Source organism: Xiphophorus hellerii, chromosome 16 (assembly GCF_003331165.1).
Source record: "Xiphophorus hellerii strain 12219 chromosome 16, Xiphophorus_hellerii-4.1, whole genome shotgun sequence".
Classification (NCBI taxonomy): Eukaryota; Metazoa; Chordata; class Actinopteri; order Cyprinodontiformes; family Poeciliidae; genus Xiphophorus; species Xiphophorus hellerii.
Window position 1 is genome coordinate 18257884 of NC_045687.1, and position 10204 is coordinate 18268087.

General features: G+C 39.4%; 1 protein-coding gene across 3 annotated transcripts; it reads left to right on the forward strand.

The window, feature by feature from the left end:
• The first annotated feature begins 1344 nt into the window (after window positions 1-1344).
• On the forward strand, window positions 1345-8062 carry desi1a (desumoylating isopeptidase 1a). Of its 3 annotated transcripts, XR_004342427.1 has the most exons (7): window positions 1347-1532; window positions 1785-1806; window positions 1959-2028; window positions 3333-3442; window positions 3550-3672; window positions 5106-5682; window positions 5720-8062. XR_004342427.1 is itself a non-coding variant. In XM_032587855.1 (6 exons), exons 1-6 carry the CDS (start codon window positions 1442-1444, stop codon window positions 5194-5196), a joined length of 501 nt encoding a protein of 166 aa, XP_032443746.1. In that variant the 5' UTR covers window positions 1345-1441; the 3' UTR covers window positions 5197-8062. The 3 variants fall into 3 exon arrangements, 2 of the variants coding, with proteins under 2 accessions (XP_032443746.1, XP_032443745.1); XM_032587855.1 differs by having other exon boundaries at window positions 1345-1532; window positions 3333-3436; window positions 5106-8062; XM_032587854.1 differs by having other exon boundaries at window positions 5106-8062.
• The last annotated feature ends 2142 nt before the right edge of the window (window positions 8063-10204 follow it).

Below are 10204 nucleotides of genomic sequence, written 5' to 3' on the forward strand. Positions count from 1 at the left end.
TTCTTTCTGGTTTTGACAACGTCTGAACACCACACGTTCGAGCACATTACTGCCCCCCTCTGGTTCAGAATGTTGTGGATTCCAAGACGTGGGCGCGCCCCCCAGTGGTGAACAGCGAACATTACGCATTCTCCTCACAAACAAATCATCAAAAATAAAAAGTATGAAAAGCGTGCCACTCCCAACGCAATTTAGTATAATACTAAATTTAATTAAAATTAAATTAACTAAATTAAAGCAGCCTGTTGACTTAATAATGCAATTAGAAAATTGGGTCTAACGATGAACGAAGCTTTATTAATTTTATAATAAGCAAGGAACACAGCAAACAGGTCAGGCATAAAGTTGTGGAGCCACACAGATGAATTATGTTATCTATTTCATGTTGAGTATTACCCAAATACTAATCTATCATAAATGAGTGTGTAGCTAAACCAGGAGTAAGCAACTTTTATAGAAAATGAAATGAACAAGATAAAAACATAAGCAACAAAAAAGTAGCACCATTTGCTTTTGCATTTCAAATAACTGTTACAACCGGGTTTTTTTTGTTTTTTAATATTTACTTTTATTCTTTAAGAAAGATGTACATGATTTTGGGCAAAAGTTGTTAAAATAGACAGGTAAGAAAAGTACAGAATTAGTTAAAGACACTACCAGTAGCCCCATAGTAACCTTAGAGGAGCTGCGGAGATTCACAGCTCAAGTAAAACACAGTGGTGGCAGCATCATGCTGTTGACTTTTCTTCAGCAGGGACATGGAAGTGGGTCAGGGTTGATTGTAAGGCTGGAGCAGGGTTCACCTTCCACCATCCATTTATCCTTTTTCTCCTACTTCAAAATCATGCAACCCTTTGTGATGATCTATCACATAACATCCCAATGACAAGTTTAACAATGATAAAGATGAAACAACAACAGCATATTGTTTTAGAAAACAGAACAATCTTTGAAATGGGAATGTTTCTTTTACACAAATAGTTTTCTATCTAAATTGAGATTGCATTTTCTATTCTTTTTAAGCAGTGATTTAATTAAAAATAATTTAGATAAAAGCCATCGTCTGTCAGCTGAGAATATCGATTATTATTATCTTTTTTTTTTTTTTTTACTTTACAATCATGTGACCATCTTTGAGCCCTAATCGTGCTGTTAGGCTGAAAATAGTGTGAAGTCACAAAAAAAACAACTGTTAAAGTAAAACAGAAAAATGTGTCATTGACCTTCAACGTAAAACTACATGTTCTTTTAAAAACGAATCTCGATGTAACGTCTCCTCTTTCTCTGTAGCGATTAGTTTTATTTTGACAGCAACTAAAGCGGAAGTCAGCAGACGTAATGACATCACCCTTCTGCTAACTCCTCCCCGTCATCTGTACCGTTTAAGGGTCCGCAGTACAGCTAACCGAGATAAAAAAACAGATAATTTAGAGTTGAAGTAATGGATAAAAATATACCTCGGTACAATGTTCAACTGTATATTTACGACCTGTCAAGAGGAATGGCTCGTAGCCTTAGTCCTATCATGTTGGGTAAGTTGTTATTAAATAATTATAATAAAAAAAATAGCGGAGGCAGAATGGCCGAAAGGGGACAATATGTGAATAATATATTTTTACTTTACAGGCCTAAGTATTATTTTCCCAGTTTATTAAAATCCTGACTGTTAGTAGTATATTATATCATGGGAACAGGGATGTCATTGGTTTAAACGGGCTCTCCAGAACCAGTTAAAATGGGTCTGCTGTCTCCTGTCGTCACTAATCGTCTCCTTGTTGTTGCAGGTAAACAGCTGGACGGTATATGGTGAGTCTGACTTCCGGAATCGTTCAAATACTGTATGCTCTGAAGTATTAACTACAACATGTAGGGCAGTAACTTAAAGAGCATTGCAAAATCTGGATAGATTGCTACAACGTTTCTGCAGTCTGTAACTTGGATTTACTTATTTCTTGCAGGCACACAGCTATAGTGGCATATGGTGATGAGTTCTTCTTTGGAGGGGAGGGCATCTCCAGCTGTTCACCGGTAAGATAGATTTGCAGCTTCTACCAGTGAGCTTCAGAGACTTTTTGCCCTCCCTTTTAGTCACCCTGCTCACTGTGTGCTGTGGCAAGATAAACCCGAGCCCTTTCTGTTCACAGCTTGGCTTATCGTAAACTTTCAACTTACTGCTCTCGCTGTAGATATGAACAAGTGTCTAATTTCCTGACTAATGAAGACCAACACACATCTGCCTTACCAAAATGGCATGTTCTCTTGTCTTTGTTATTTTTAAAAAATAGCTAAGAGAAATGTTATACAGTAAAGAAATAATTGAATTCCTTGACAATTCAGTTATTAACTATTATAAAATAAATATAAATTTCTTTAACGTACATTTTTTTTCCCCCCCCACCGAATTCAAATTTTTTAAAATAATTTTTGCAGCTGAAGTTATTTGAAGGGTTTTTACCCAGGAAGCAAATAAATGCCGCTAAGCAACAATATCAGTCCTTGTTTACATGTGGAAGAAAGAAGATGGCTTACTTTCGGCCGAGCCTTTGTAATTAAGATTTAGAGGTGCAACAGCTTATGTTTAATTGCACATGTTAAACTTGAACATCAAAATTTTAAATGTCATTTTGCATAACTGTGGCTGTTTTGAAACAAATGCCATGACCTCTTGCTTGCTGTGCATTGTTTTTGTTTTTCTTACCATCACAATGAGATTAATTTTAAATAACGTTTTTCTCTTGGTTTTTGTTTTACTGTTTTTCACTCAGTTAAAGTGTTTTCTTGAGAGTAAATCTGTAAATCTTCTGCTTTTTATATTAATGGGAAAAAAGCTACTTTTTGACAGCTTTTTAAAAACACTGCACAAATAATATAATTAATCAATTAATGCTTTTTTGTGCTTCTAAAAAAAATTTAATTACCATGCGGAGTCTAAATGCTACCAATAAAATCCAACTTTCATAGATATGACATGGAAAACATGATTGAAGCTGATAATGTCATTAGTTGTAATAAAAAAAAATGTAGATGCATAAAATCCAATGGCAACATTTAAAAGAGCTCAGAAAGACGAGACCCATAGGGGCAGAGTGAAATGAATGAGAAAAAAAAAAATTCTGTTCACACGACATTAACACTTTACAGTTGTTTATGTTTATGGTTGTGATAAGTACCGTCTTCCCCGCTGTACTAATTATTGATGTGTTTACACAACCAACAAAGTAGCTTTTAGTTTTGCCCTGAGGAAAAAAAACTAAAATAAAAATAAATGAGTGGAGTGTTGTTCCCGTGGTATTTCAGTTTCAAAACACTTTTCTCTGTGTGGTTTATGTCAGGGAGGGACGATGCTGGGGCCTCCGGACACGGTGGTGGAGCTGGGCGAGACCGAAGTGACAGAGGAGATCTTTATGGACTACCTCTCCTCTCTCGGAGAAACAACGTACAGGTCCTGGGGGCTTCTGTCCTCTTTTGCAGTGAAGCTATTTTTGGTTCAGTCGTGACTACAGCGTCAAGAGGATAAATCTCAAACCTTTTCTTTGTTTGTTTGTTCAGAGGCGACAGGTATCGTCTGTTTGAGCACAACTGCAACACGTTCACCAACGAGGTGGCCCAGTTCCTGACAGGCAGGACCATCCCGTCGTACATCACAGACCTGCCGTCAGAGGTCCTCTCCACGTGAGTGACCGGGTTCCAAAGAAGCGAGACTCAGGCGTGATGACGATTTCCATAAGACTGGAGCAAGCAAACAGTTTTGAATTATGATAAGCAGACCTGATTTATTTTCCTGGAATGACATGGCGGTTTGAGGGGAGTTTTGTTGTCATTAATAGTTAAACTTGTGACACAGTTTTGGTTCAGTCACAAGTCACAGCTGAGACGCAGGTTTTACCACAGATTCAGTGTGATCTGCTTCCAGCTACGGACAGGACCCGAAGCTTCTCTTACAGGGTTAAAAAAGCCAATTATATGTAACTGTTTATATGTAACACACTATTTTACACATATTGTATATTGTCACCTTCCTAAAATAACAGCTTGTGAAATTTTTTTTTGCCAAATTTTTTATTCTTTTTGCCCAAAACATCTTTTGGAAAAAAAGTGGTGATTTTTTTTTTTTTTGGTCGCCAAAATCACTTTTGGCAAATTGACTTGGGCCATTATTTTAGGAAAGTTACGATACGTAAAATGTTTACAAGACAGTATTAGTACATCTGCAACTTGTTTAAATCTGTTTAGATTTTTCTTAAATTCACTTTATAGAACAGGAGCAATTGGTATTTTTGTTTAGCAAAAGACAGCATTCAAACCAGGCAAACAAACATAATTCAGATAAGCTGAGTATAGAGAGTCTATTCTAAAACATTCATTAAACCAACTAACCCAAGTTGGAATATTTTTAAAATGAAGTAAATAAGGAGCTCAATTCCACGTTCAGCGCCTTTAAAGGTGAGGAAAGTAAACATGTCAAAGATATATTTAGGGATTTCCATTGGTAATGTTTTCGTAAATGTTGTAGCATACATTTTCCAAAAGCCTAAATTAAATCAACTTGGAAGTTGGATCCCTGGTTCGATTCCGAGCACAGATTCTTTTTGCATGATGTGTCCATGTTCTTTCTGGTCCTGTAGATAGATACCAGCCACCCTTTGACCCTCCAGAGATAAGCAGTGTAGATAATGAATCAATGAATGGGTGTGTGTGGGTGTGTGTGTGTGTGGTAAATGTCCATTTGAGACACATAAATGCAGGTTTTAATCTTCAAACGTGTAAATGTAAAACAAATCTCAAATTTCAGTCAATTTAAAGTGTCTCAGGATGTGATCGTTGTGAAATAATAGGAGTTATGGGTTGAAATCCAAACAGTTTCTATTTATCTCTCTCTGTCTCTCTTTCTAGACTTTCCGTCACTTAAAATCAGTAAACAGAGAGTCTGGATTTCTTAAAATTTACTGCAACTTAATCACAAGACATTTAAATGGGCTCTGGTATGATTAACCACGAATTATAAAGCTTAATTTCTGTGACGGAGTCATTGATCTTAGTTTGTTACAGAAAATGATTTATTATTATTATTGTTTCAAATAAATTCTCTTTTGTCCCATCTCCAGACCGTTCGGCCAAATCCTTCGACCAATCCTCGACTCCATTCACATCGCCCCGCCCGGAGGCAACGTCATCAACGGTGGAAGAAACATCTAACCGCCTGACGGAGCTGCCCGGTGTTCTGCAGGTCTCTTTCAATGTTGCTGATCTCTTTTAATTCTTTGTTTCCTGCCTTTGTTTCTCATTCTTTCTGCATAATAAGTGACCACCGACTTCAGAGGGCAATATTTTTCACATCCGAGATTTTACAGCGTACCGGTGATTTGACAGTAGAGGCAACGCATCTTGTTTTTGGTCTTTGTGCGATTTGTGAAATTGAAACAGACAAAAACACAGCATTTAATCAATGCTATTCAATTTTCACATAAAACCAGCTTGGTTTGGATAACCTTTTTTTTCCCCTCAATAAATACAATTTTCATTTGGAAACTGTATTTTTTAAAGTTCGCCTAAGTTGTCATTGTCTGATATGAAAATGAGAAAAAATTAGAATGTACAGTATATTTAATCAGTTAATGTAGGAAACAGATTCTGATATTTACTCTCAGAAAAAAATGAAGAATAACATAATAAAGTCTTCATGTCTTTGTAACAGATAAATTAATCAAAATCCCTGAAGGTTTTTCCTCTGAAACAAATTTTCCATTGAAAATTAAGTGTTAAATTACACTTGACTATGTTCTTCATCGCTGGAGTTTATTCTTTAAATGTATTTATAATATTTGGTAAAGTCATTATGACTTTAAGTCGGTCACCTTTCTATATTTGCACCTTGTTCGTGTTTGTTAGCCTTTTAGTTTATGTCCAATCAACATTTTTTTGTATGTCTGTAATCTCTTTTGATTTATATTTTCATTTTGTTGACACACAATAGGTTGTTTAGGAATAATAATAACAGCTGACCTAAACATTTTCCTCTATATGAATGACTCCATATTTTTCAATTTTTTTGTGTTCAGTACATTATAAGAGTTTTCTTTAAAATGACATCCTGCTCTCTCAACAATAACCTGCTTGAGTCACCAGAGTGTGTTTGAACTCCAGCACACCTCTGTGCCTTCATCCCTCTCTGCCTAACTACAGTCTAGACTCTCAGACTCCATAAGGCTGTTTAAAGTTGACATAGTACTTGTATAACAAATAGGATATAATAATATGAATCCCACATCTAGTGCACAGAGCAACACCCTCTACAATCTTATTGTATAACACACAGGATGAACACAGTGCCCGTCCACACATTTATCGCCACCCCAGGTAAAATGACAGGAAGTAAATTAATCTTTTATTGAGGCAGAAATATTCCCAAACTCAAAAGAATTTGAGAAATCGATTGGGAATTGGGAGTTTTTAGCAAAAACCCATTAGCCACTCTTGACCCCTATGTTTGAAGAACCCTTTTGGGGTAATTGGACAGAGTTCCATCCTATCCTCTTTGCCCCACAATTTAGTTTTTTATTTGTATTTTATAGGATTTACGTCTCAGGACTGAGATGGCCTTGGAAGAAAGATGATTTTGTTTCCCATCAACCCTTTCTGTGGCCAAATTCTCTTCATCATCATTCTGCACAACTATCCAATGTTAGCTCAATTTCAGTTTTCTGCCAAAAAAGTCACCAGGTTTTCAATTCAAATCTTCTGATATTTCAGATTGTCCAATAGTCCGACCCATTGCACCACAGTGGGCATGTAGTGCCTATCCAAATATTCATCCACCAGGAGTTTTTGTCTTCACCATTTAGTTAATCTTTAATCACAATCCCATCTGAACTAAATTCGCCACAGCGTCGTGCAAACTCCACATCTTTACGTTTGTAAAGGTTGGAAGCCATTTTCCTGGGATGCCTCCAAGGCGACTGATTGGCATGTAGATCACGACTTATGGTTGCTAAGGAAACGTGGCAACAGCCTTCTTTCAACTCCCTTACCATATTTCTCACTGAGCCATGGCAAGTCTTCGTCCCGTTGTTTTTACCTTTTTAATTGTTGCTTTAGCAGAGAAAACCTAAACTCTGTTATTTACAAACTTTTCAAGGTCTGCCTTTCTTAAACCTGCTCTCTTTGCCTTTCCCATTTTGAAGAGAATTTGGCCTTTGTCATGTTGTGGTAGTTAAAGTTCCTGATTTACAAATAGCTAAGGGATATTTCTAAATGTTCTACACTGAATAAATGTACTAAAACTAAAGGGCACATTTCCAGTGTAAAATTATTCTGCTGCGATTAAAGATGAATCCGTTTCTAGTCTTTTTAAATATCCTTAGCAGGGGTGCCAACTAGTGCGGGAGGGGCGTTGTACACTCATTAGACGGCAGGCTTTAGGGTCTTTTCAGAACCTTTTTCTGCATGAACACAAACAACGAGCACAGCATCGAGAAGCAAGAATCTCAGAGGGTCTAAACCAGCATTAAGCTTCATGTTCTCGTGCAATAAACAAACCTTCCACTCTCGCTGTCCCAGCAGCCACTGGGGTCGGCCCTTCTAGTCTTGCTCTCCTGCATCAGGATGCAAATGGTCCAGGAGAACTTGAGAGTTCCCCACCTTCTCTCCAGCTTACTGACACACCAACCCGACCGCTGAAATGTATCACTGAACAAGTCGCCCTTTATCCCGCCGGTGTACGTTGTTGCTTGCTGCTATCCGTCCTGTGAAATTGCAGATTGCACCAGATATTTATAGGTATTGTTTACCAATTTATTTAAGAAAAAACAGTGTTATATATTCCTGCACTTTGTATTGTTTGTGTAATGTGGTTTTGGTTTTCCTTGGTATTTCTTTGTAACTCTATTTATGAGTTAAGGTCGTTGAAACTCCTTTTGTGGTGTTTCTTGTCAAATGCAGCGATTCTCAGTAGATTTTAAACGCCGATTCACAAGTACTTTGATGAATTAAGATAATCCATCAAATGAAATGATGCATATTTTCTTGTGTGTGTTTACCAATAAACATTTTACATCACTGTGGAGAAAATTTAGCTTGTTTTTCTTTGCCAGATTTTTAATGTAGCCACAACTCTCCACTCTTTTGAGTGGAAAGTTTAAGATTACAGCACAACATATCAATACGATTTAAGTCATAACTTTAACTAGGCCTCTCCAAATCCTTGGTTTTGTTTGTTTCTTTGTGTTGCAAATAGTTTTGTACGTTTATAACCTGGTAGATGTCAAATGTCTTGAATGTCTTCAAATCAAAAACATTGTGTTTGTTTAGTCTACTTCATGTTGTCATGCATGCATAGAGAAGGTACATAAACACACACACAAATGTTGAGATTATTTCACATAAGGTGTTGTAAAATGAAAGACTTTCTAGCCCACTTGTGTTGTTAGTTGTCAATGTTTTATCTGTCCACCAGGTGGCAGGGTTCACCTTCTGTTCAGTTAATAACTCCAAGCTGCTGCAAGGTGTCCCACAAAATACAAACAGAAAAACATCCTTGATCTGTTTTTTCCCCCTGACAGTTAGAGGTTAAACAGACAATCCTAAGAGATATGTTACCAATGGATCTCGCTTTATTTCACTTGGGGAAGCGTAATCTCGTCTTTCTATTGTCTGTCGAACCTGCTGTGGTGCGGGGAAGTAGCCATTAGAGGAGCCTGATGCTGAAACGCGAGGAGCTGCACACAGGAGAGTTTCTTCTGTAGTTCAGAGACTGGAGCTGCTTGTGGACCTGAGGGGAGATTTAATGAAGCTGGATGTTTCCTGCATTGGTTCAGATGTTACTCCTATAGAGATGGAATCCAGCTCACTCCACTATATCTCCTTCAAAGAAAAAAAAACAAAACCCAAAGGTTTTGTTTCAATTTATTCCATTTATTTAGCACTGGTTCACATTGAATTTCATCTTCTAGGACTTAATGCTGCAGCATGTATATTTGATCAAAATATGTATTTTACCTATTTGTTAAAGGTGTCACTGTGGCGTATAAGACAGAAAATGTGTGGAAAAAATGGAGCTCTTCTGCCAGAGCTCTCAGCACTAACTGCAGAAATGCACCATTTTGTCAGAAACAACCAATCAGAGCCAGGAGGAGGGTCAATCCTGTTGTCAATCATGCTTGTGTGCAGTGCTCACAGCCTCCCACTTGCTCACTGCTGCAGGTGGCTATGATGAGGGTAGTTAGCATAGCCACCGATGACAGTGGATATACGATTATGCTGTAACGGTGAGTTACTTCTCCACCATTAGCATATTTAGCAGCGCATACATGTGTCAGGATCTGTGTTTTTCTGTGTTTATTTAGAGTTTTCTGTATCCTTAAGTCTCTTCGTTGTCCTGTCCTCCCCTTGATTGTTCCCAGGTGTGTCTCGTTCTGTGATTACCCTCCCGTGTATTTAACTCCACCTGTGTTCCTTGTTCCTCGTCGGGTCCTCGTCAATGTTAGCTTCTGTGTCGTCAGTGTTTCCATGTGCCTGCTGTTCGTAGTTTTGCCTGGTTTTCTTCATTAAATCATCATATTCATCATTCCTGGGTCCGCTGCATCTGCTTCACCACACCGCTTCGTGACAGAAGGACCCGACCAAACCGAATGGTGATAGAGCAGCACGACCAAGAGGCATGGTTCCAGCAGCAGTTGGAGTTGGCTCAGCGGGATCTCTACAAGGACGTAGAGATCCTGCCATCTCCGCTGCTGCTGGAGGAGCTGGGACTGGATTCGGACTACACCCTGGCGATCAGAAAACGTCAGATCCCACCAGTCACCGCCCCAAAGCCCTCCGGATTCGGCCCCCGCAGTAACCTACGCCGGGGAAGACAGCGACGTGAGCCGCCGGTGAACCCGGCCCCTCGTCGCTTTCCGGAGCCGCCACCTCCACGGTTGGCCCGGAGACAGCGACGTGAGCCGCCGGTGGACCCGGCCCCTCGTCGCCTTCCGGAGCTGTCACCTCCGCTGCCAGCTCGGAGACAGCGACGTGAGCCGCCGGCAGACCCGGCCCCTCGTCGCTTTCCGGAGCCGCAGCCAGTCCCAAGGCTTCGCTCCGGCTCACCTCCGCAGCCGGTTCCCAGGCTTCGCTGCGGTTCGCCTCCGCAGCCGGTTCCCAGGCTTCGCTGCGGCTCGCCCCCGCAGCCGGTTCCAAGGCTTCGCTGCGGCTCGCCCCCGCAGCCGGT

What these genes read in the sequence shown, in the direction of transcription:
- desi1a (XM_032587854.1), top strand. Translation starts at nt 1,442, where the DNA reads ATGGATAAAAATATACCTCGGTACAATGTTCAACTGTATATTTACGAC. An exon ending in CCTTAGTCCTATCATGTTGG is followed by an intron (nt 1,533 to 1,784) that starts GTAAGTTGTTAT and finishes TTGTTGTTGCAG; the next exon opens with GTAAACAGCTGGACGGTATA. An exon ending in CTCGGAGAAACAACGTACAG is followed by an intron (nt 3,443 to 3,549) that starts GTCCTGGGGGCT and finishes TTGTTTGTTCAG; the next exon opens with AGGCGACAGGTATCGTCTGT.